General features: G+C 42.3%; 2 protein-coding genes and 2 long non-coding RNA genes across 4 annotated transcripts in view; 2 read left to right on the forward strand and 2 right to left on the reverse strand.

The window, feature by feature from the left end:
* The window catches only part of prickle2b (prickle homolog 2b), a 43,755-nt gene extending 29,192 nt beyond the window's left edge, over nt 1–14,563 (reverse strand). The window contains exons 1-2 of the mRNA XM_037251998.1: nt 14,454–14,563; nt 13,933–14,018 (exon numbers count right to left, since the gene is read on the reverse strand). Coding sequence (XP_037107893.1) covers nt 13,933–14,018; nt 14,454–14,495 — 128 coding nt within the window. The 5' untranslated portion in view covers nt 14,496–14,563. The remainder of the gene's footprint in view (nt 1–13,932; nt 14,019–14,453) is intronic.
* Nucleotides 14,564–15,451: 888 nt separating this feature from the next.
* adamts9 (ADAM metallopeptidase with thrombospondin type 1 motif, 9) overlaps nt 15,452–25,975 on the reverse strand; it is a 32,027-nt gene continuing 21,503 nt past the window's right edge. The window contains exons 30-39 of the mRNA XM_037251777.1: nt 20,293–20,469; nt 19,051–19,221; nt 18,782–18,976; nt 18,544–18,673; nt 18,326–18,420; nt 17,945–18,039; nt 17,682–17,815; nt 17,124–17,215; nt 16,882–16,986; nt 15,452–16,715 (exon numbers count right to left, since the gene is read on the reverse strand). Of these exons, the coding sequence (XP_037107672.1) occupies nt 16,626–16,715; nt 16,882–16,986; nt 17,124–17,215; nt 17,682–17,815; nt 17,945–18,039; nt 18,326–18,420; nt 18,544–18,673; nt 18,782–18,976; nt 19,051–19,221; nt 20,293–20,469 (1,284 nt within the window). The 3' untranslated portion in view covers nt 15,452–16,625. The remainder of the gene's footprint in view (nt 16,716–16,881; nt 16,987–17,123; nt 17,216–17,681; nt 17,816–17,944; nt 18,040–18,325; nt 18,421–18,543; nt 18,674–18,781; nt 18,977–19,050; nt 19,222–20,292; nt 20,470–25,975) is intronic.
* On the forward strand, nt 20,470–22,220 carry LOC119123017. The gene is made up of 3 exons (XR_005097987.1): nt 20,470–20,484; nt 21,475–21,637; nt 22,115–22,220. It is a non-coding gene; the product is annotated as an uncharacterized LOC119123017 (long non-coding RNA).
* LOC119123018 lies at nt 23,284–24,911 on the forward strand. Its single transcript, XR_005097988.1, has 2 exons — nt 23,284–24,116; nt 24,593–24,911. It is a non-coding gene; the product is annotated as an uncharacterized LOC119123018 (long non-coding RNA).

Consider the following 25,975-nt stretch of genomic DNA (forward strand, 5'->3'; position numbering starts at 1 on the left):
AATTTTATCTCGAAGCCATTGTTGCTCGAGTCAAAGTATGTAACTGTTGAAGTAAAACTGAGCTGACGGAAAATCAAGGACGCTACTCGCCCAGTATTCCCTGCATAGCAGTCAATCAGTCTTTTTTTTTTTTCTCTAGCCTTCCGAGCCGCAGGGTCAGCGGTCGATGGAAACATCTGCTAGAGCGCTCCAAAAAACTCAAGCAGATAACTTAAATCAGTTACATTCGACCTTGTGACGAGTCTCCGGCTGTTGAATCTGAGAAGAGGAAAAAAAAATGCGGTCCAAAATAGCCGACTCCACTTAGAGCTGAGGAGTGGAGCGAGAGATAAAGTACCGCACGTTAGGTACAAGGTTGAGTTTTCTGGCGCCGTTCACGAGAGTGGTGTGGGCCGATTGCGATCACATCCTCTGTGGGCTTTTCACCGTGAGACCACCACATTCACGAGCATTTGGCAGTCTTGAAAGATTTGCAGAGGCCAAGAGGGACTGCAACCCATTTAGGAAGACTCGAGCCAAGCCTGACCACTGAGGCACGTATCTTAAATGCAATCTCAGTTTTTAATAATAACTTCTTTCAATTTACAGTCTGACTTAAAATAAAATCATCCAGCTATACCGGGGACAATCGGACCCAATGGTCGAGCAGAAAATATAACAAATGGGTATCGCTTTTCTAGCGACCATTTTAATGTTCTCATAAATGAGACCATTTGTCAGTGTTGAAAAGCAGACACGTGTGAAGAGGACCTTAGGTGCATCCACGGGAGAACCAAAATTGCCCACTTGTTCCTTCAGCCACATGCAGAGAGAATGTATTTGACATCGTGTTGCAGTAAGAAAAGCGATGTTATCAATCAAGCTTACAGGCTGAGAGGAGCTAAGGGGAACAAAGCCGCATAAACACAAGCAAGCTATTTGAAAAAGGATGTCCTTAAGTCGTGAATTGTTTCGATTGGAATTTGCTTCCCAACCTGAGTTGTCTGTACAGCTCGTTCACTCCTCATCTCACAGTTTTGGATGGTTAGTTGGCTCTGCTTATCAATCCTGGCTGCCTTTCCCTCTCGCTGCCTGTGCAAAGTGTGATGAGAGGCCGACTACCACGAGTTAAGCTTCAGCCAAGAATGATACAGACAAAGAAAACCAGAAGCAAAGACAGGCAGGTTGAAATGCAGTGGAGGGGGCTCGGATGAGATGAAGCGGTTTGTAACCGCTAATCTTCTCTTTTGCCTGGCAGTGATTCTTTCCTCAAAAAGATTTTTTTAGGCAAAGCATTCCTCTGCGAATGACAAAATTGCGGCATCTCAATCCAGCTCACCGACGTTCTGCCATCGGAACTTATTAGCATAATTTTTGCAGCTGTTTCGGATCGCTTTGTGTTTCAAGCAGGCAGACGGAGAGGAATTGAAATGTGGGGAAAACCAAAAGGAAACGGAGAAGTCTTAAAAAGAAGACAACCAGAGAGAGAGAATATTTGAGTCCAAATGTCAGACCAAGCATGCAAACATATCACTGACAATAAAAACATCTGTAAAATTTAAATATTTCAAGACCATTCCAGAAAAATGGTGTAAAATCTAAAATTGCTCTACCTTTATGTCCCACTGTCTGGATTTGCAGACAGTCATCTGCAGCTGCTTTTCACGTGGGGGCATTAAACACATCCCCAAAAGAGACAGAGGAAGGCTATCTTGCGTTCGGACACATAGTACATGCACATCTTGACCTGAGTGGGCCCTGCCTTGTTTAGATTATCTATGTGTGGGGTCACAGTGTGTGTGTGTGTGTGAGTGTGTTAGTCATGCACACGTATTCACCACATTCTAAAACAGAGCGTCCGAGTGATGTAAGCATCCCTTCGTCTGACTGTTATTCATTAACTCACCACACAGTCCTAAACAATTTTTTTTGTTTTTTGTACAAACTTTAAAGGATTGCATGTCTGCCATCTGTGTAGTGTGCTCACCTGTGTCTGGGTGCTTATGGTTCCCTAAAATTATGTCTGACTGACCAAAGCCACACGGTTGAAGCCAAAACAGGAGAAATTTCAAACGAGTCCTTTCTCCTTACTTAGATCTCGGATGAATCAGGGAAATGATGGAAGCCTTTGTGAGTAAACAGTTCCAAGTGCAGAATTCCAAATAAAGCGTTCACACAACACATGCTTGACTCTCACGTCTCAGTCAATAACCATCTCCTCACGCTGTAGTTTATCATGCATCCAAACAATCGCTATCATAAATGAAGAACAAAGTGGAGGAGAAAAACATAAATGAAAAATCAGGACAATGTATAATGGAGGCCCTCTCTTAGTAAAATATAACATTGGTGGAGTGTTTCCAAACAGGCGCGTGGCCCCCTGATTTGAGAACAGCTGAGACTGAGACACACAAATATACACACACGCACGCGCGTTCTTCAACAATCTGCTCTGCATGCTACACTGGCACAATCAATCAGAAGCTATTGCATCTATTGACAGTTCCCAGAAGAGCCTCCGTCTGTTTGATGAGGTTTTGTCCTATGCTCTCTCCACAAGCCCCTCCTTTTTGGTTTTGGTTTGTTTGCTTTTTATTCCATCTTTGCTGGCCATTGGGAGAACATCGTTTTTCTTTTCTTTCCATGCTTTTATCCTGGGCTAGTCTATGTCATTACCATCCTCTCTGACAAGCCGTGTCCCTTTTTAAACCGTTGCTAACTTGTGAATCAGGAATACTGAAAGTCACACACACAGACAGACAGGCACGCACGCACGCACGCACGCACACACACACACACACACACACACACACACACACACCACACACACACACACCACACACACACACACACACACACACACACACACACACACACACACACACACACACACACACACACACACACACACACACACACACACACACACACACAACACACACACACACACACACACACACACACACACACACACACACACACACACACCCACACACACACACACACACACACACACACACACACACACACACACACACACACACACACACACACACACACACACACACACACACACACACACACACACACACACACACACACACACACACACACACACACACACACACACGCACACTCGCACGTGCACAAATCCATTTCGAGCAATCCTTTGATTCAAACGCAATCAGACAACACAAAGTGATTCGTTCCTTTGAGGGTGCAGGTGAGTTAAGATTGGGGACACGAGGACTCATGAATATTTCATCTAGATTCTGGAATGATACACTTTCTGCTCCATGAATAATGGAGGTGGTGTTTAGGGATGAACACTGGGGGCAGGGAGGACTCAGGCTGTGGAAAGGAAATGAAAAATCAGATGGCACCAAAACATACACAGTCAATCTGCACACATACGATCAGCGGCCACACTAAAAGTTGATTTTAGAGATGTTTTTTTTTCTTTAATTGAAAAAAAAAATAGATCGCCTATTTGGAACCAATTGCTTTGATTATATTCCACAGCAATTGCCACGTGTGCTTAAAAGATGAGTCAACTGTCATGTGCGAGTCCAATCAATGGAAAAGTGATTCAAGTCACACTAATTCTTACTGCATGAGAACATTTGATGCAGCAATAAAATATGATTGCTACTAACACCAACTTGTGGGTGGATACTTCAATATGAAAACCGCAGTTATTTATGCTGAACTCAAAACAGTTTGTGAGTTCTTTGTAACCAAGTCATCAAAATCAACAGACAACTAAAATGGGGGAGTCAACTTAATGAAAGGATGAAATGGTGTGAACAAATTTTTAGAAACTCTATTATTCCAGACTCAACTTGTCTTATTAGTGATGTTTGAGTGAGCTTTGGACTTAATTTGAAACATTACCATACAAAACACTGTTAAAGAGGGTCCGTTGCTTCAGGGTGGAAATCATTTTCTTAGGTGTCAAATTCAGGGGGGCGGGGGTGAAAATGTCATCAGGACCTTTTAAGTGGGCTATAAGAGCAAGAAGAGTCAAGTTGGTCTGTCGGTCCGATAGAAACAAGCCAATAAGAATTTTAACAAGGTTGATTCTGGCTTTACACTTTCCATCCATTGCTCAAAGTGTATTTTTTTTTCACATTTAATTGGCACATAAAGATCTTTTTTATTTTTGCTACCCAGCCTTTCAAAAACCCCAAATGCACAAAGAAAACAAAGCAAATGTCTTTCCGTGTATCACAAGGGATGTCCACAATCCAATTCCAGGGAAGCAGATGTCATATATCAGCCTCTCTCCGAGGAAGCCCCACTACGAGGCAGGATGGGAGGGAGAAGGGAGGAACAAAGGAGTCATCAGGGACCTTTAGAAAGGCAGCTCAAAGTCACACTCCATGAAATTTTATATTAGCAAACACTCAATCAAAAATAAAAATCATTATTACCTGCATTGTCTAAAAACCAACACTTGACCCCCCCAACCTCGCCTTATCTCCTCCTGATGTCTCATCATGCTCTCAGAAAAAAAAAATCCACTTGTGGTGAATAGACTCATGTTTCCACTGAGAGCCAACACCACCAGCTTCTTGCTTTCAGTCTAAAATGTCTCGTAAAGCCCGTCAGAGAGGCTCATTATGATTTGTTGGTGCTGAGCGCCAGTCATTCCTCACAACGGAAGCTAAACGGACTGCATTTAGAATGTCATTTCTCTGGTCTTCAAACCATTTAAAGTGCTTCAGAACACTTCAACATGCACATTTACGGAGTAACGCCAATGGTAGGGACAGATTTAAGGGAGCATGGATGACAGAAGAAGTACTTTTGTGTCAAGAAAAAAGCACTTTAACAAAAGCTCAACGTACTTTGCTGGAAGTCTTGCAAAACTGCAACGACAGCAAACGACCACACACCTTCAAAAAATACTAAGAGTAGAGAAAATGGTTGTCAGCAAACTATTACTAGTAAAAGAATGACAAACAGAAAAGAGAAAAGTACAGAGCACGTCTGTCAAATTATGACAGTGATTATAATCGTCTCCATTGTTTCTCCCCCACCCGCCCCCGATTTCAGCCCCCCGTTGTTTCCTTCCATCCATTCTTTTATCCTCCCCTCTGTCGCTCTCTTCATCCTCCCCTGCCTGTCTGTCTGTCTGTGCCGGTGTCTTTTCTGCGTCCAGGCTTACTCTTCATGGTTCAAGGCTTCTGGCTTCCTTAGTGAGTCCCTTGTGGCGCCATGAAGCAAGATAGGGAGTGGAGGTATAACAACAAAAAAAAATCTCATTAAAAAGGATCATTGGCTTTCAACTATACCGAATTCATCATAGCCAAGCTTTGGCACAGAAATGGGAAAAATGGACATACAATGAAATGCTCACTCAGAATACTGTTATGGTTGGTAGCTGACAATTTAGACAAAAAAATAGATCTAAAGTTATTTTGAAAGCAGTTCTAAATACTTGATTTTAATATGGTGGAAAAACTTTCACTCTGTTTATTCTCCGCCTTTTCTAACTCGTTCACCCCAACTCAGTCTCAGTTGTTATAATTATTCACATTGCAGGAAACAAGCCTTTGATCATCCAACTTTTTGCAGTCAGACTATAATAAGTTTAGATTCGTATCCTTTTTTTTTTGCCATCTTGCATGTTGTTATTGTAGAAGAAAGTGCATCTTCAAAAGTCTTCCACCAGAGCCTCGCTGCCCTAAATTGTAAAGTAAAACCATCCACCCGACTTGAATTGCTAATTTCTACCTGGCAGAGGTTGCCCTCATTCCAAAATCTTTATCCTTTTGCATTAAAAACTCATTAGCAGAAATTCAAAATACTTCAAAGTGTTGCCGCACAAAAAAAAAGCAATCGTTCCTTCAGGTGCTACGATGGGTCAACATTTTTATACCCGAAAGCTCAGCAGCCACCTGGAAAGCCGACAAATATTCTCACGCATCGACACTCGACATGGATTTCCCTCCCGCCTTCTCCATTCTTATGGAACTGGATGGAAACAGCCCTCCAGGGTTTACTCCTCTAAAAACATCTACCTCTGCATCTTCTCAAAGTCCAAAAGTGATGAAGTTTACTCTCTTCCCTTGCGTCTCCCAGTCAGGAGTCATTTCCTCAATATCAAAGTCGGAGCGCTAAGCACTGTTCAGGTTGGACCGAGCATCAAACTTCTCAGGTGGTTTCATCCGAAATGATGCTCTAATAAAGCGAACCCAGTGTGTGGCTTTGGCAAGGAGAGCGCAAACGTCTCCGCAGACGTTGACATGTTTCCCCACTTAAAACCTTTTTCCTACTGTAACCAGGAAACCATAAAGCGCTCTGAGTTCCAAACAGGCCTGACAGCAGATGAATCCTTTGCGACTCATTACATCCAATCGTGCAGATAAATGCTAGTTGACGAAGACAGCCAAGCAGGACCTTGCGTTTAAAACGACACTCCATCAAGCGGAGCCAGAGAGCAGTTTTTATTGGAAGGCTTGACAAACAAGAGATGGAAGAACGACTTGGCGAGTTGACGGTGTGAGTTGAGCGAGAAATGAAACATAATGAATGTGTCCCTGGCTGTGTGTGTGTGTGGGGGGGGACTTGAAGCATATGGAGAATACATCAGATAAGGCACAAATCACTGAGGAGTGTTGAGATGGACTGGCCTTGGATGCTTTTCCTGCTTTGGGTGGAGTTCAAGTGGAAGGCACTATTACATACATTTTGCACACAAGATCTGTCTTCAACTTGTGAGGTAAATATATATTCATAAAAGCCACACTGAATTCATCAACAGTCAATCTCTAAACGCCCACTAATCACTCACAATAACGCATTTGAAGGCAAAACTAACTATTCATCCAAGCAAAGCTTAAAAACAACCCAGTGAATGTATTTCCCAACAAAATGAAGTCAAATGAGTCCCTCATGCGGCAGAACGATGATTGAGGACAGTTTAGAAACATGCTGGAGTGACTGAATAGCATCGTTAAAAAAAGGCAGCACCATCGATTAGTGGTTGGCACATCTGGCTCACAGTCCAAATGTCGGTTAGAATCTCAGCCCAGGTTTTCCCGTCTAGATGTTGCACACGTGGGAGTTTTACCCCCCCTGCATTCCCAAAACATGCATGTTAAGCCAGCTGCACACAGCACGACGCGAGCAAATGCCAGTGAAATATTGGGTTTCTTTGTTCCTTCCTTCCTTCGTGAAGATTTCACGATTTACTACCAAGTTTCAATAACACGACAAATGGTCACTGAGCAAGTGGACTCCCAAACTATCCAAACTCGCCTCTCGACTGAAATAAATCCCACATGTGCTCTTCTGACATGAGTACGACCTTATTAACCCTAAACAAGCGCCATACTGGACCTTGCTAATGACCCCACCACCGCCCCCACCTTCGCTTGTCTGGTCCACGCGGGCTGACTATCATGATATGGACACACAAACAAACACTGCAAATGATTGGGCACACACACACACACACAAACAAGCCATGGAGTCAGGCAGGGTGTGTGACAATTAGGAGGAGGTCAAACAACAGATGGCAGCCAGAGGATTAGTGCAGGAGTCAACTTTGAGTTAAGCACCCCGCCTTCACTCAATCACATGCTGCTAATAAATAAAAAAAAAAGTTAGGCTTTATTCATAGTTCTGATTCAAATTTCAGAAATTTCAAATAAGATCAAGTATTCTCAATTCATGAACTGAAGGGTCTGAAGGTCAAACGCCGACGTACACAAAACGACGATCCGCATTTATTTGTTTGTAGAGCATTAGCGCGTTGCTGCCACACGCCATTAAAATCTCAACTCCGGTGGGAAATTTGCCAAAGCTAGCGATGACATGCAACTGTGACATGGAGCAGACAGTGAAAATAAACATAGTCATCAGTATAAAAGCCCGAGTGATCAATGACTGCAAACGCTCACGGTCGGCCTCCGAGACAGATGAAATCAATCAAGCAAGATTTGATAATGGCTTGAATTGAGAGCTAAATTCTCTAAACGGAGCTGATTTGACAGAACGTTCCATTAAATCATATTGTGCAATCATGTCAAGCTCTGACAATACAAGCAAGTGTTTGTGTGTGTGTGGTGGAGGTGGGGGGGGGTCACTTAACTCTCTTGTGCTCACGCTTCAATAGCTTTACCAAATCCAGCAAAGAGCCTTCTGTGGATCCTTGCAAGCTGCCAGAAAGTCATAAGCAATATCATTCTGTCCTTTCTGGAAAACAATTTCCAGCTCAGCGATTTCAAGGGGATTAGATGTCGACATCATGAGGTTATTGTAATAAAACAAACTTGGCCTCCTCTTCATCTTGAAGTTACTTTCTCTGCTCCAGCTTCCAAGTAAACTTGCAATTGGCATCTGTGTGTCCGTTATTGTGTCTTGTAATGATTATTACAAAGGCACTATGACCCAGTGACTCATGGAGATCAATATTTCCCGCAAGCTTGGTAATTAAAGGTCACGATGCAGAGAACAAGAAGGTCAAAGTGTCACGTTCAAGTAGCCTCAAGACACAACGTCCGTCATATGCGCTCGTGCGGCATATCAATTGACTCTTCACCGCAACTTGTATTGTCGTCTTTATTGAGCAACAGACTGAAGATGAACTGAAGCACGCTTTACGTTTCAGGTGTCAAGCTGTTAAATATTTTAGCTTTCGAGTCTGCTGGGGCCATCTTTCTCTGTCACACGTGTGGCAACACACACAAACACACAAACATGTGGTTTTGCGTGGGCACCTGCTTCTAATGAGTTAAACAATGAATCTTTTGCATCTAACACCTGTTGCCATGCTCTCACCTCATGCACACACACACATGCACACACACACACACACTACAGCACATGCACCACCTGTGTGAACCTCCTACACAAACCACATCAACAATGGCCCCCTATTTACATCACAAGCCATTCCGTCTCATTTGACAATCACAGAGACAAGAGAAGCAACTTGATTGGCTGAACACCATTTAAGGGTCCAAGCGGCCCATCACTTCCCTTACCGACAGCAGATGCGGATTAAGCGTGGTCTTAAAAGTCATCAGAGAGGATGAAAAAGACCTTGAAAGACTTTTAGAAGACAACCAGATGGGGGGGCTTCAAAATACGCAAGCTTGAAAGCAGGCAAGGCGAGATCTCCGTTCCCACATGACAGGAGATAAGACTTTCCGTACGCCGCTCGGTTATCCACTCAGTCTCCCTCCTGTTTCATCAACGCGGCTGCAGGCAGACAATTTACATTTCACTCCGAGTGCCGGCACAGCGCTCATTATATATCATTTAGTGTCTGCTCGGCTGGGACGTTAAAATGGAGCCATAATGAGGAAGAAGGGGTTTGGTTTGAGCAGATGAATAAATAAAGTCCTTGATAAATGAAAGGGCACGCTGGGAATAATTTCAGCAGAATGCAATGAGAAACAAATTACACCCGGAGCCCTCTTGTAAATATTGCAGTCTTTGATCTTCACACCAAATAAGCGATTCTCTCTGTTGGGGGAATGATGAGTAAATGTGGTTATCCTGGGTATAAAAAAAAAAATCTTCAACAAAGGGCATAGTAATTATGATAGAATATTGAGATGCACGTTGGAGATGATTACAAATGGTCATCACTGGCCATATTTCTGGGCAAATTAATCATGATTCTGGTATATAAAAGGTTTCTTGCAGACTATATGAGAGCCAACATGTCAGCTGTCTTCCATCTCCAAAAACATCCCAGTTTTGATGGCGCCCGCTTCTAATCCAAATGCATGAGCACCTGTTAGAGATGACCTTGAAATAAAAATGCTAGAGATGTGCGACAAAGTGACTGGAATTAATGCAGGAGCTTCCAGAGGGCATTAGAGAGCTTTACACAGCTGTCCGATACAATAAAGCTCAAGTGTGTGAAGGAAAATATGCTTAGCTGAGCAGAAACTCTTTTTTATAGCCAAAGCAGCTGAAACGCAATGCACATCGACGCGTTTCTTTTAATAGACATTAAAAAAATGTATGGCAAACACATACTTAGGTTTCAGATTCTGGCATAGGTTTCCCCATCACATCCAAACTCCTTTTCTACAGTTTGGATTTAGCAGCAATTGAATTTAGGCTAGAATATCTTAGACAACTTTGCCTCCTGCTGGTCACTTAAGGCAGAAACCTGAGCTCCATTTCTATTCTGCTCCACCAGGTTAGTGTGACATTTTGTGATGATACAACATTCTGAGTGAAGGATTATGTCATCATTATTTCAAATTATTTTCTGTACTATTTATTCTCTTAGGTGAGGTCACGCCTAAAGCAGCTGACTACATGTTTTTGGAAGTAACGTCGATAACCTAGCCCAACCTCACCTGAGCGGCAGATGTGCTGCTGTATAGTAACGTAATGTTGCAATCTAGTAGTTTGATGATTAACAATTTGGAAAACAGTGGTGGACTTAATGGACTGCAATTACAAGCACACAGTTGTGCAGAAACAAAACACTTTGAGGGGTTTCCTGTTACAAATTGCTAGATAAGGTGACACTGACCTCCGTTGTCATGCCAGAGAGCAAGCTGACACCATTTTGTCCACATCTACTTATTCAATCAACTCGCACACATGGACTAAGTTATGTGTCGAATATTTCCTTTACTTTAAAGCTCACAACTAAACATTACTTTTGATCATAATATGAATATAATTTCAATATGTGCTCTGGAATTGTGACGCACGGAGTTCATTAGAATTCAGAAGCTGACTGACTCAACCTATTGGGTCACAAAAGCTAAGCCTGACCTTGTTTCCATGGCAGCAATGCATCATGCTTTCAGAGTACAAATTCTCTCTCTTCCCTTTACTAAGGTGCACAATTCATTCCATCACTGACTTGGAGGCCCAAAGGTCAAAGTATGAGTCATGGCTTGACGTTGGTTTTACCATCAGCCATAGTTGAAAGGACTCCTACCCAAATCACTTCAAAATGCACATTTTCGGACTCGAGCTCCTCTAAATGACAAAACACAGCGGTGTTTTTGCCCCCTTCCAGAAAGAAACGATGACGCAAGAAAGCTTAGCGCCTCCTTGCCAACAGACACACAGCTTTAGTTGTAAATCTGCTAAGTATCTATTGTGTGGCGCCGACCACCAGCGGCTTCTTGGGTCTCCTCAGCCACCTCCTCAAACTCACTCTAGTTTTTCTGTGCCCAAATAGCTAAAAGCTATTCATATGCTTTGGCGCTCTGACAGCTTTATTTGCCGGGGCCATCTTGTTAACACAATGAATAGCGGGCCCGGGCTGTGTTATGGAGATCGCACCGGGTTACCAAGGGGACAGACATCAGGAAGCCATTCAGCCTTGGGTTAAAGCTCAACCTCAAACCTCCTTGTGCTACTGCAGCCATCCTTTTTCCTCCAGTGTCATTCACTCACAAATCCACAATCTGAAGTAAACCTGCATTTTTTTATGCACATTTTTATCATCTGTGCTGCATGGGAAATGAAGGATGCAAACAGCAATCTCCCTCTGCTTGAACTCTCCTTTGTAGTCTGACTCATGTCTGAACCGACCAAAGTGTTGCCAACAGGTCAAGTGAAACCTGGAGAAGAGCCCATTGCGAGTGCGTCGTATCACATAGCACATTTACCACAAGCCTCGTTGTAATAAACCTGGTAAGGAGTCTCATTAGCTAAGGTAAGTATTAATAATGCAAAGGCAATGTGTTGTTGGATGAAAAAACTTCTCCTGTTCCTAACCCGCTTCAACAGCCAAGTGAGCTTACTAAATTGCAATGACGCACAAGCAGCCGGGTAGAAGAAATTCTGCTTCATACCGATGCTTGTGCGATTGGCACTGATCTGAAACCATTTTTTGAATACCTTTTAAGGTATAGAGTTTAATTTAAAGGTTTGGAATGTGTAACATGTCAAAAAAGTGACTTTGTTGGATACATTAGCAGTCTAGTCAATGTTTCACTACTTTTGTTTTGGTTGTGACATCATGCCTCCATTTTCACAGACGACCATTTCTAGTGATTAGAGAGAAACGGTAACAATGTATAGTTTTCGCACAAATCAGCATTAGGACACGTTTTCAACAGTTTGTATTTTTAGGCACCAAAATGACATGATTGTTTTTAGTTCCTCAATTTTTGACACGTTGTTTATACCTCATTAATCACAGACACTGCATTATGAATTCATGCTTAGAAAGTTTGCAAAGTATTCTTAGCCTATCATAACATTATTCCCACCATGCAAGATCTGGCTACGTTCAACAGACACACGAAACTATAATAAAGGGAAACTCCCGCCGGGCAGAATGAGACCTTGCAGATGCCAGCCGCTTGATTCAGCAGGAACATTCTTTAGGCAACCGGGAAAAAGTCGTTTCAGACTTCAGATTCTTCAGACAGAATTATTGGGACAAAAAGTCCTATTCCAGCACAACTTTGGATCAGCTCAGATTGTAAAAGACAATTACAGTCATTTATTGCCGGCCACTGTCTTAATCTTGTCAGAACACTCGCAATGTGTTCTGTTTTTGTGTCAACTTAATTTAGATTCCATGTGGTGAAGATTCTTTTGCTAAGCTTGTTTCTCACTTACAGGCCTCTAGCACCCTCTTGTGGCAGCTCAGTATAAGCACATAAATGCACATAGGTGAGTTTCTCAGTGAAATTCCACAGAAAAAAATGCAAATAGGGAAAAGCAATTCAAGCAAGGGTGCCTGTGTACACCTCCACCATTCAATAGTTAGCAATGAACTAGGAGCAGTCTAATTCTATTGCATTCCCATACATCAGCAGACGAGACGGACTAACATCATGGACAACAGTCCGCCTGCTGTCTTTGCCTCTCATATATCTAACCTCTTCTAGGTCACATGAAGTGCACCACATTCCACGGCACATAATTATGCCAGTACCTTGCAACAACGGAAAAAAAAATAGGAAAACAAGTTTATATTAGCCTGAAAGTGAGGCAGTAAATTCCTTGTGATGCTTTTTTTTTTTTTTTGTCCTGGACAAAACCTTGTTGGAGTTGTAAAACAGCCAGGCAGCCTCCAAAAGTCTCTGTCCACAGACAACGTTGATCCCTGTTTGCTGGAGGGGAAAGAAGTTTATTTTATTGTGAGCCAGCAAAGGCAGACAATTAAAGGCAGCATTCCTGCGCCTGCTGTTGCTCCTACAACAGTTTATTTTACAGCAAAGGAGTAGGACTGACCGTCCCGTTCTATTGTGGATTTGACAAACCCACAGCTGCCATTTTCAAAAGTTTTGGGTTAGCTGTTATTTGTTTCGTGGCATGGCGACAACACAACAGCACAATAAACAGCCTCGCCGTACACTTTCTTCTGTGGACATAATTGCCAGTTCCTTGTTTAACTATCACACCGAGTAGGAATTTCCAAGCAGTACACATTGTACTCTAGGGTTTAGTTGTTTACATAAACGGTAGTTTCAGATAACATTCGAAGAGCTTGCGACATCTTCTTCCCACAACAAGAAGTGGGTATTCTCAGCGGGTTATGGGAGTCAGCTGATATCGATCAACTAATGTGATGCTTTGCGTTTTGCATTGCTAGAGCAGAACTGCACACATTAGTCACACTTTCACACACTAACCTGAACCACCTGTGCTCCCAGGCAAGATGATGTTCTTTTAGAGTATCTCTAAGTAAATGCATGCTTTTCTAATGTTCCCTCCTGGAGCTATTAAGGAGAAAAACAATGGTTGTCTCTGAGTGGTGTAAGCAGATAAATGTTTAAAGGCACCTGACAATTCGATAGGCCTGAATGAATACTCGCTGTTGTTCTTGCAGAAAAGCAGACATTAGGATGAATGTGCAGTCACATGACTTATTATTTGAACACTTGCTTGTGTCGGGACTGAAGGCAGCAATCATTCCTCATGCTGCCACCAAAAATTGGCATCACAAATTTCACCTATTTGCAAGATGAGTCCTAATAAGGTAAAACTCATGCAGATTACCTCCATTTGTGCAGAGAGAAGCCAGGACACTGCTCTTTGGAAGCACAGAGAGGAAGTCTTCTCTGTGGCTCATCAAATGACTTCAGCTTGGAAAACAAACAAAATGATCGTTTTGGTTTTAAAACAAGTTTCAGTCCGACAGATACCGCAGGCAAAATAGCATTAAATGCAAGCGATAAAAGAAAGCTGCGATTTATTAAACGTAAAATTGATTGCAAAAAAAAATAAAAATCCCATGGGATTAATGCAGTTTAAGTGTCTAACTTTATCATTACTGGAAAAAAAAATGACGTAAGTACTCACAAGGTAATTTTAAATAGATGTCATACAAACAATTTGTATTTGGGCTTAATTGTGCCATTGAGACCAAACGTAACTTGATACCATTACTATAGCAACGGGACGCAAACGAATAAATTAAATCAAATTAAACTAACGAGTTAAATGCGAGATCATTAGCGAGATCTTTTAATTATGAAAAGTGCCTCGCAGTGTCGGAGAAAAACTAGTTGTCAACATACCGGTCTGCAAGACGCTCTTTTCTTCAAGCTGCGACCAAACATGTCAAGCTGGTTCCAGGAGGACAGCAAAGCAGACAAAACTTGGACAGGGGAGAGTCGGGGTTCTTGTTCACTTGCAACTTGTGACAAGGGGGGGAAAGTTGCTGTCAAGGAACAGCCTTCATTTGGAATGTTCCGGGTCACAACTCCACCCGGTCCGCACACGGCCAATCAAGGACCGGCAAAAAAAAAAAAAAAAAAACTCTCTAAATTCATCGAAATAAAACTCATCACAAAAGTTGTAAAAAGTAGAATTCCCAAATAGCTTTTCTTATCTCAAAGGCATTTGAACATCTTCAAACTTTTCAAACTTCTTGCAGAAGTGAAACTGAAAGATTCAGAAATAATGGGATAGTACACAAAATTAAAAGTAATTAAAAATTAAATTAGCCATCTATAATTGGACATTTCAAGATTTGTCAAGCAAGTCTTGATTAAGTCTCTGAAGATTAATGTGAGGAATAGCGATGACAGTGTCTGACCCTGGGGCGCATTACTTATTAAGTCCCCGTCATTAAATCCAAATTAAAGCATTTAAACGCGCCTACAAGAAATGAAACTCATTTCTAGAAGTAATATAAGATATCACAGGAAGTTTAAACAGGGCGGTCCAGATACAGACGAGATGGACTTCCATCCATCCAGCCATCCACCCACCCAACCCCATCCGTCCATCCGTCCATCCATCCGTCCGTCCGTCCGTCCGTCCGTCCATCCATCCATCCATCCATCCATCCATCCATCCATCCATCCATCCATCCATGAGACCTGTGTCTCACATCGTCTCACCAGTGCAGTCCAGAAAAGTCTGTCAGCGCCTTTTGGAGTTCAAAGAGCAGCAATCCGCAAGGTATCCAACGTGACACTGTGTAGGGAATGTCTTGTACAGACTCAAGCAGCTCAGCTCTAATCCTTGTGAGAAGGTCCACCAAAACAAGACATAGCCATGCACAAGGAAGTCAGCTTACTGTATGTACAGCACATATTTTTATTTTATATCCGGGAAGACTGCATTGTGAAGACATCCAGTACATATTGAAATACAAAACACGAGTTTACAAATGATGCAAAGGTGACAGATTTTAATGCCTATAAACATATCTCTTGATACTGCATTGAAATTCATAGACACAAGTACATTCACAAGACAAGTTAAAAATAAATATTGGTATTTCTAATAAAGCATATTTCACATTGTGATAAGTTTACAAATATACCTGATTAAAACGTGGCAATTGCATAGAAACAAGATAAATACATTTCAAGATTACAATAATCCCTTTTTTGATGTCACCTGAAGGCCTGTTGGCCTGAAGGATACAACTGAGAGGTATGGAAATATAAAAAGTGCACCTTGATCGGTTCATGAAGGGCAATATGCGACAGGTGATAACGGCAGAACATCAAATGAACAAGTTGGACACGCACAATAAAGTAGAATAAAGTACAGAAGGTAACAGTTAACAGCATTCACATGCGGCACAAACTACTTGTGAGGTCTCTCCATGGACGGAACTGTGGAGAACATCTGCAGGGTATCTCCTGGAGTTTTATTGGTCGGAGGTAAAATCCTTCTCTCAAGCTTCACCAGTGACGATAACCTGTGTTCTCTCAAGGCCCGTTATTTTATTTTGTCACGCTACCTCACATGGAGGTTTTAAAATGCAGTGTTTGAAGGAATATGCATATATGAATCACAGAACCATGCACCATCTCTAAATCAAAAATCAAATGTATAATTATCTACGAAATAAAAGGCACATTCTGGCAAAGGGACATTGGGTCCCTCAACAAAATAAATCACAAAAAAGTATTAAATGAGGAGTAGGTCTACAATAAATAAGATATATATTACAGACGCACATACTTTTACAGCAACGACACAAAATTAAATGATAGACGGTTAACCCCCCCATACAAAAGTCACGATGGATGGATTTGCGCTATGTGGAGCACGTCACACTGAAATGGAGGGATGTTCTGACAAGAGAAGCACCTGACTGACAAAATATCACAAGCAGCTTGCATGACAACATTTTTGCAGGAAATGCCGCACAAGAGCAGCCACGGGCTTTTAGTCATGGCAGAGAATTATAAATATTATTCAACATCTTGCATACGTGTTTCCCGACACTAGGCCACTGTAATGTGGAGAAGAGAAGATGCTGCTGGAGTACATTTGCCACAGTAGCCTCCACATGTTCCTAACACTCTGCTGCCATCCTGTGGGCACACAAGGAATGACACCAGTTTTATGTATTGGACTGTATGATACATAATACAATCAAGGTGGAAAAAAAACAAGCTAACTGACGTTTTGAATGAAAAACAAAGTTATTAAAAGTTTAAAAGGATCTGCCCCTTGAGACACGGCTCTGTTACACGATACCTGAGATTTCCTTATATCAGCCACAGCATAATTGCCTTGGGAGGTCCACAAGGTGTCTGCAGCCACTTTAAAACCTGTTCCGGAAAGGTTGATGCTGAAGCGCCCCTGAAGGTACCAAAAACATCCATCCATTAGTAAATGATCATATCATATAGGTGTATTTAAAACTGTAATGTTTAAGTATCATAGAGAAAACATGCATTATTGTAGATGCTCATTTCAACAGTTTATGTCGTTCTCACCTGTGGGCACTGGGAGGCGCTGTAGCAGTCCCCCGCTGTGCCAAATGGAACCCGGTTGCCTTCAGGGGTCAATGAAAATTGCCAATCTGTAGCTACAGTAAATGATTGAGAATGGAAAGAATATGATGTGACAGGCTATTTTCAGAAAAACAAACACACACTGAAGGTAAGGTTGAATTTCTGGACTAGCAAAATCCTAATACCACAAGGATTAAGCAGAGGTTATTTACTCGAAATCTTTACTTTGGACAGCACTTCTATTTTTAAAGTCTGCAATACGAGTAGAACAGGATCTTGGCCACCCTAGTCTTGTAATTGTGTGTAATTGTTTAAATGAACATTGAGGACATCTTGAGTCCATTAACCCTTCGTGAGCATGGCTGTAATTAAATGGCAGGGGATGCGCTTATTTGAGAGTAAGGCAGGATGCTTTAAAGTTTGGATCACATATAGTGAGAGTGATGGTATACATCCCCATAATTATCTCAGGATGTTGTTTTGTTTGCGGCCCCCTCATTAAGAGCTGCGAAGCTGCGCAAATGTGCACGGGTGACTCACTGATGATGTTCATCTTGTTCAGGTCCAGGCGGACCTTGGAGAAGGTGGTGAAGCCGGAAGCGGCGTAGTCCCTCCGACAGTCGCAGTCTTCTCTTCTGGACTGGTTGGATGGACACTGGGAAGGGTCATTGAGCCTGGACACACAAAACAAAACACGCACGCACACACACACGCACACACACACGCAAACACACACACACCTGAGATGTGTTTTATATTTCCAGGCTGCTTTTGCTTTGTGGCACGGTTCGCTTGCAGTTTACCTGAAGCCAAAGATCTCCGAAAAATTTTCCCCCTCTCCTGTTGTCAAGGTGATATATTCCCGTGGATTCTCTGTCTGCATTCCTGCACAGTAGACCTGAGGAGGAAAATGAAGAATAGAAGTAGGCAAAGATAAAATATGAAAGGATCTTGAGAAGCCAAAATAAACACAATTCTTTATTTTATAAACTGCAAAATGTATTTTGTGGAATTGCCTCCAACAGTGTTGCCAAATATGGTGCAGCCAACAGTGAATTCGAATCAACTTTTATGTGATTATAGACGTGCTAATGTTCAAGTATGAAACGAATTCTGTGTATTTTCTATTATGTGAATTATTTCTTCATTTATTCATACATCTGAACAAACTAAAAAAAAATTACCTTGAGAGTATTTCCTTGAATATTCAGTAAATGGTCACCATCTGTTAAAACGCCTTTCATGTGCTGGACATCCTGGCAGCTTGTAGGCAAATGGCCTTGGGATGAAGAAAAAAAAAAAAAAAAAAGGATGCAACTTTAGATAAGCTACTAAATAAGGTGAAATGAAAAATTGAAGTGTTGGACATCTGCTTGTCAGTCTCTGATGAGAAAAGACTCACAGCTCAGGTTTCTGCAGACTTTCCTGGTTTCTGGCATGGCATCGAGTGAGCATTTTTTACTTCGCTGGCCATCTGCTTTCACACACTGCACGGCCCTCTCCATCACTCCATCTCCACAGCTTGCTGAGCACTACAAAGGAAGTGGAGAAGCGTGCAAGTGGGCGAAATGAGCTCTTATGTGTATTTCTGTCCTTTTAAGATCTTTCATCTGGTCAATGTTAGTTTGGGGTTTACTCACCGGTCCCCATGTTCCAACCCTCCACTCATGCAGAGGTGCACAAGACTTCAGGTGACAAGGCTTGTACCTCTCAGGGGGCGTCCCAGGACAGTTGGAAAGAGACTGATGACCATACTCATAATTATCTTTCTCCATGTGTACCTCACTGCAGGAGATCAGACGCTGGCGGTAGCCCTGGCCACAGCTGACTGAACACTAGGAAATAAAAGTACATTTTTGTGCGTGAGCATGTAGACACTGGACATGATGCGGGCTTGTCTGAGGCTCACCTCAGTCCATTCTCCTGTGATCCAGACAAACTCACAGGCTTGTGCGTTGCAGCTTTCGATATCTGGAGGTCTGATTTGGTTCACACAGTACATTTCATGGACATCACGCTTGTGCTCGTCCACGCATTGTAAGTCTCGTCTTCTGTGGCCCGATCCACAAGATTTACTGCACTGAAGTGGAGACAACATGGGAGAAAGTAGGTAACAAGTAAATAGAGGTTACAGTCCATGATTTCGATGTAGCATCTTAGCATATACTGGAACTTTGATGGAAATTGTACACAAGAGTGGACATGACCAAGACCCGACTGAAGATCTTGCATGACCTCGCACAGACGAAAGAATTGACGTTCTTCAGACATTATACAAGAGACCCGGGTAAGCTCCACTTGCGTCACATTTACAGCTGCAGCTGATTCCAGCTGGCCTTCATCACTTCCTACGCAGGACTCATGTCAAACAAGTGAAATACCTGGAAATGTTATTGAGCTGTGCAGCTGTTCTGAGGAATGCGAATGAGCTAACCCGTCACAACAATCACCCTATGGCTACGTCGGTGAAAGGGACGATAGATTAGTGGACGATGATATATTTCCAAAATATGTGATCATGACATGGTTTCAGCTTTAATTAAGGGGAGAGCTGCCCGAGAGTCTCATCCGCCCATTCATAAAATAAAAAGAAGTTGATGGGAATATTTGTCGAGGGGATGTCATTAATTTCTACGATGAATTTTCTCGTCGCTGGGAAGTAAAGAGTTAAAATGCCAAATTTTCCTAAGGAAGGTAGGGTAGGACCAAGTGGGTCACTCGAAGATGGCGCGAAAGGAAAGTTAAAACACATCCACACACACACGCACATGTGCAAATTCCAGATAAATAAATCTTTATAAATCAAAACATGGCTTGCCATGTCTATTTTTAGCGCTGGACAGGTTGAGGTTGCTCAGAGAGTTCTAAAGGGGGTCAATATTTGCCTTGCCCAGGTTGCGGTCAACCCATAGTCCTGATTCGCCCAATTAGACACTTTGCAAAGCGTGCAAAAAAATGTTTTGCTGGAGAAACAAAAGCATATGATTCCCATCAGTGAACGAAGCGAGGAGTATCCCTCCTCCTTTTCCCCGGCTCTTGCTACTCGAGCAGACAAGCAAACAGCTTTGACTCAGAACCTCATCAGAAATTTCTCTCCAAGCTCCAATAGCAAACACAAAGCAGATTTTCATCCAGAAAGCAATTTTCCTACCGCCTGCCAGTCTCCTTCTCTCCACTGGTAGCGTGAGGGACATTCAGCAACGTGACAGCTTTGACTGGACGGCGGGCGGGAGCGCTGGGGGCAGTCGGACTCAAGCGGGCTCCTTCGGGTACCAGTGTGGCACATCACCTCCCGCCGCTGGATACCGTCACCGCAGGATGCTGAGCACTGGATGAAGAACAGGTACTGCTTCATAACAATACAGGATCGTAACTTGACTGTGTGTAAGATGAACACGTGAGGCTGATGAATGACAAAGATAGTCGTGTCAAATTCAGTTCTTTTGTTGTATTCTGTAATGCAATCAAATTCAAATATGTCATTCATTTTTGTGCTGCATCACTTGTGCATGGTCATTTTTATCTTTCCTCTACAATTATATATCAAAGCTCTGTTGTAAAGCCAAATTAGCCAAATTATTTATCATCTTGGCTCTCAATAAAAAAATGAGCATTGATGAAGAAATATTTGATTTCAGTAAACGGGTTCTAATTTTCACCCATATTTATCACATGACATTTCAGCAGTCGAAACCAAAATGTGCATATCACATACTATAATGTTCAAATTAAAAAGTTGAAAAGTTGGTCCAGTAGTTTCAGTTAAATAAAATAGATCATTTAATTTTTTCACCCCACTTGCACACACCATTTCTTTTGTGTATTTTTGTGCCAGTCAGCAGGATTTGAACAGCGCACAATTCAGATGCAGGCAATATGTATTTTGCTGAGAGAACACTGATCATTTGCTCGTGGCTCTTAGGTAATGCACAAATGATGGCCATTGTTCATCAGTCAGAGTTCACTTTCAACATACAATCGATCATTTGTAGCAATTTTCAACTGAATAGCTTTGTATGAGGGTAGTGAAGCTGCTCAAATATAAAAATGTTTTATAGAGGTGTAATTTATTTTTTAAAAATACTAGGGATCCCAATTCCACATTGTGTAACTCTCAACATAGACGTACTGTATTTGACATTCATTTCTTCTCGCATTTATTCCATCCATCGGCACAATGCAACAGTTCTTCAGCGCAGTTAAGTGGTTAACACGTTGTCTCGCCCCATTCCATTCAAAGTGTTTCTTCAGAAACCACAAAAATGTTGCAGTGGCACTGCACCAAGAAACAACCTGTTTTTCTTGTATGACTCATGTGACATTACTGTAGCAGATCCACCCAAACACACTCCGTAAGATATATTCGCTTGTTCAGATCGGTGGCATACAACAAGCTCACATTGTCCGACACTGAGAAGAAACAATCATGAGGGTCTTCGTTGTCCTCCTGCTGCTGGCGCTGTTGGCCATAACTGCTTGTGTCATGGCTGCTGAAGGTATGCACTATTAGAGACATTTGACAGAAATCTGACAAAATTTCTTATGCGGGACAGATTCTATGTACAGAACAATGCGTGAGATTTGCGTCATCACCAGGCCAGTTGCCCCGTTATGTGATACACTGTTAAAAAAAAAAAAACGAGTTCCCTTAACTACGAGGGACCCTGGAAATGTATAAAATATTGGTGTGATAGCAAAACGGAAGTTTTCTGGTGTGGGTTCTTGAGACTTTATGATGAGTCGAAATTGTGATATGCACCAAATGTCAAATGTAATTGAGATAACTGTCGGAATTGATTTAAACGTCAGAGCCAATGAGACCGATTGGAGGCGCGCCAGACACAACTCACCATCAACACAAGTGACGGGTCTTTAGAAACAGGATTTATAGCAGTCATTGAAAGAAAGTGGCTGTAATCAAACGTTGTCTTGAAAAGTCATTTGAGAAATGTTTCGGGTTACTTTCTTTGCAGTCGAAAAGATGGAGCTGCCCAAGAATGGATATCCACCGAGCCTCCAATCAGAGCAGCTCGCGAACTCAAACCTACGAGGCATCCGATCACAGAGTCTAGGGCCCCCACAGGGCATCCGATCACAGAGTCTAGGGCCCCCAACGGGCATCCGATCAAGGCGCCAGCTGCAAAACACCGATGGAAGACGCGGCAGACACGGCACACAAGGCTGACGCGACAGAGCAATCTATAGATAGGAATCTATTTTTATGTCAGGAAGATCCTCAGAAAGAGTTTCAAATCTCACAATAAACTTTTCCATGACAATTTAAAAGGTGTCCCAGGTGTCTTTATAACACGTCCGAGTCAATTAATCGACCTTAACCCGAAAGAGTATGCATTTTACCTCCCGAAGAGGCAACTGAAGGCAGAACCCCCCAGAAACAAACTAGAACTAAAAGTGGCTGCAGTAAAAGTCTGGAAAAACATTTCATATGAAGAATGCAACCGTCAATGAGTTGTTTTCATAATGCCCATCTAGAAGGTTTTGCTCACGCGAACAGTCGGTAGTTTCAAACAAGGTGCTCCGTCCTGAGTTGTTCAACACATTTAAATTTCAAAACCATGAACTAAAAGCAAGAATTTTCAACTTTTGACTCTCATTCACCTTTTCAATCCAAACCCCAAATGTCTTCAGTATACATAAAAACCCAAAGAAATTAACTTGACATTTCAACATTTTGGGAGGAGTCTGTTGACAAATACTGCCGAACAAATCGAACGTACTATTGTACATCGGCCGTTGATACGTTTGTTTTCCTCACCCCTCCCATGGAAACCATTTCATACAGAACAAAAGAAGACCTTTTTAGCAAATACTTGCATAGTTTAAACATCTTGAGCTGCTCGGAGATATAAAAAGAGATAATTTTTTGAGATTAAGCATTTTAAAGAAACCCCCCCCCCCCACACGATAAGAGTTTAATTTGACATCAAGCATGAAGTTAAATGACATGGCCATTGAACCAACTGGATGGTTGAGATGTTTCCCAAACATATAGCATTCCATTAGCACAATGTAACAGTTCATCAGCGCAGTTAAGTGGTAAACACGTTGTCTCGCCCCATTCCATTCAAAGTGTTTCTTCAAAAACTTCTCCCAACAATAGATGCTAACCCCAATAACCTATTTCGCTTGTATGACTCATGAGACATTACTGTAGCAGGATGCTGGAGTCCATCCTAGTTGACTTCAGGCAGTAGGCGGTGGACACTCTGAACTGGACGCCAGCCAATCGCAAGGCAAGCATTGACGAACAACCATTCACAACCACATGTTTTTGAAATGTGGGAGGAAATTGGATTAAACCCACGCAGGCACGAAACATATAAACTCCAGTGAAAACAGTTAATTAAAACACTAAATGATATAAAGCAGCATAACAATAAAGTTGGTCAAAAGCCGTGGTTGTTGAGAACAAATTTTAGAACTGAACAAGATAAGGGGACGGACCAGAAACAGAAAACAGGCGATCTAAGGCTCCATTGGGGAAAACAAAGGGAGAGTCTGATCCAGGAGCCGACGTGCCGTTCCCATTAGGCATCCCATCAAAACGCAATCTACATGATCAAGAGTTTGCAAGACTCTAATAGCCTCCAAGTGGCCCCGGAGAACAACAGATGATTTTATGTAAAAATCCATGGAAGTGTTTCAAATCTCACAATGAACTTGGCTTGAGCGTTTTGAATGACTGAAAACTATGTCCACACCTCCACCACCACCACAGTAAAGCTAAGTTAAGCAAGTTCCCATTTTCAAGGTGTGTCCTTGATTAGATAATGAATTTTTGTTACCTTAAGATCCGCCCAAACACACTCCGTAAGATATATTCGCTTGTTCAGATCGGTGGCATACAACAAGCTCACATTGTCCGACACTGAGAAGAAACAATCATGAGGGTCTACGTTGTCCTCCTGCTGCTGGCGCTGTTGGCCATAACTGCTTGTGTCATGGCTGCTGAAGGTATGCACTATTAGAGACATTTGACAGAAATCTGACAAAATTTCTTATGCGGGACAGATTCTATGTACAGAACAATGCGTGAGATTTGCGTCATGACCAGGCCAGTTGGCCCGTTATGTGATACACTGCTAAAAAAAAATAAAAACGAGTTCCCTTGACTACGAGGGACCCTGGAAATGTATAAAATATCGGTGTGATAGCAAAACGGAAGTTTTCTGGTGTGGGTTCTTGAGACTTTATGATGAGTCGAAATTGTGATATGCACCAAATGTCAAATGTAATTGAGATAACTGTCGGAATTGATTTAAACGTCAGAGCCAATGAGACCGATTGGAGGCGCGCCAGACACAACTCACCATCAACACAAGTGACGGGTCTTTAGAAACAGGATTTATAGCAGTCATTGAAAGAAAGTGGCTGTAATCAAACGTCTTGAAAAGTCATTTGAGAAATGTTTCGGGTTACTTTCTTTGCAGTCGAAAAGATGGAGCAGCCCAAGAATGGATTTCCACCGAGCCTCCAATCAGAGCAGCTCGCGAACTCAAACCTACGAGGCATCCGATCACAGAGTCTAGGGCCCCCACAGGGCATCCGATCACAGAGTCTAGGGCCCCCAAAGGGCATCCGATCAAGGCGCCAGCTGCCAAACATTTTGGCCACCGCTAGAAGACGCGGCAGACACGGCACACAAGGCTGACGCGACAGAGCAATCTATAGATAGGAATCTATTTTTATGTCAGGAAGATCCTCAGAAAGAGTTTCAAATCTCACAATAAACCTTTCCATGACAATTTACAAGGTGTCCCAAGTGTCTTTATAACACGTCCGAGTCAATTAATCGACCTTAACCCAAAAGAGTATGCATTTTACCTCCCGAAGAGGCAACTGAAGGCAGAACCCCCCAGAAACAAACTAGAACTAAAAGTGGCTGTAGTAAAAGTCTGGAAAAGCATTTCATATGAAGAATGCAACCGTCAATGAGTTGTTTTCATAATGCCCATCTAGAAGGTTTTGCTCACGCGAACAGTCGGTAGTTTCAAACAAGGTGCTCCGTCCTGAGTTGTTCAACACATTTAAATTTCAAAACCATGAACTAAAAGCAAGAATTTTCAACTTTTGACTCTCATTCACCTTTTCAATCCAAACCCCAAATCTCTTCAGTGTACATAAAACCCAAAGAAATTAACTTGACATTTCAACATTTTGGGAGGAGTCTGTTGACAAATACTGCCGAACAAATCGAACGTACTATTGTACATCGGCCGTTGATACATTTGTTTTCCTCACCCCTCCCATGGAAACCATTTCATACAGAACAAAAGAAGACCTTTTTAGCAAATACTTGCATAGTTTAAACATCTTGAGCTGCTCGGAGATATAAAAAGAGATAATTTTTTTAGATTAAGCATTTTAAAGAACCCCCCCCCCCCACACACAATAAGAGCTTAATTTGACATCAAGCATGAAGTTAAATGACATGGCCATTGAACCAACTGGATGGTTGAGATGTTTCCCAAACATATAGCATTCCATTAGCACAATGTAATAGTTCATCAGCGCAGTTAAGTGGTAAACACGTTGTCTCGCCCCATTCCATTCAAAGTGTTTCTTCAGAGACTTCTCCCAACAATAGATGGTAACCCAAAAAATGTTGCAGTGGCCCTGCACCAAGAAACAACCTATTTTTCTTGTATGACTCATGTGACATTACTGTAGCAGGATGCTGGAGCCCGTCCCGGTTGACTTCAGGCAGTAGGCGGTGGACACCCCGAACTGGACGCCAGCCAATCGCAAGGCACGCTTTGACGAACAACCATTCACAACCACACCTACGGGCAATTTGGAGTGTTCAATCGGTC

Source organism: Syngnathus acus, chromosome 5 (assembly GCF_901709675.1).
Source record: "Syngnathus acus chromosome 5, fSynAcu1.2, whole genome shotgun sequence".
NCBI classification, from domain to species: Eukaryota; Metazoa; Chordata; class Actinopteri; order Syngnathiformes; family Syngnathidae; genus Syngnathus; species Syngnathus acus.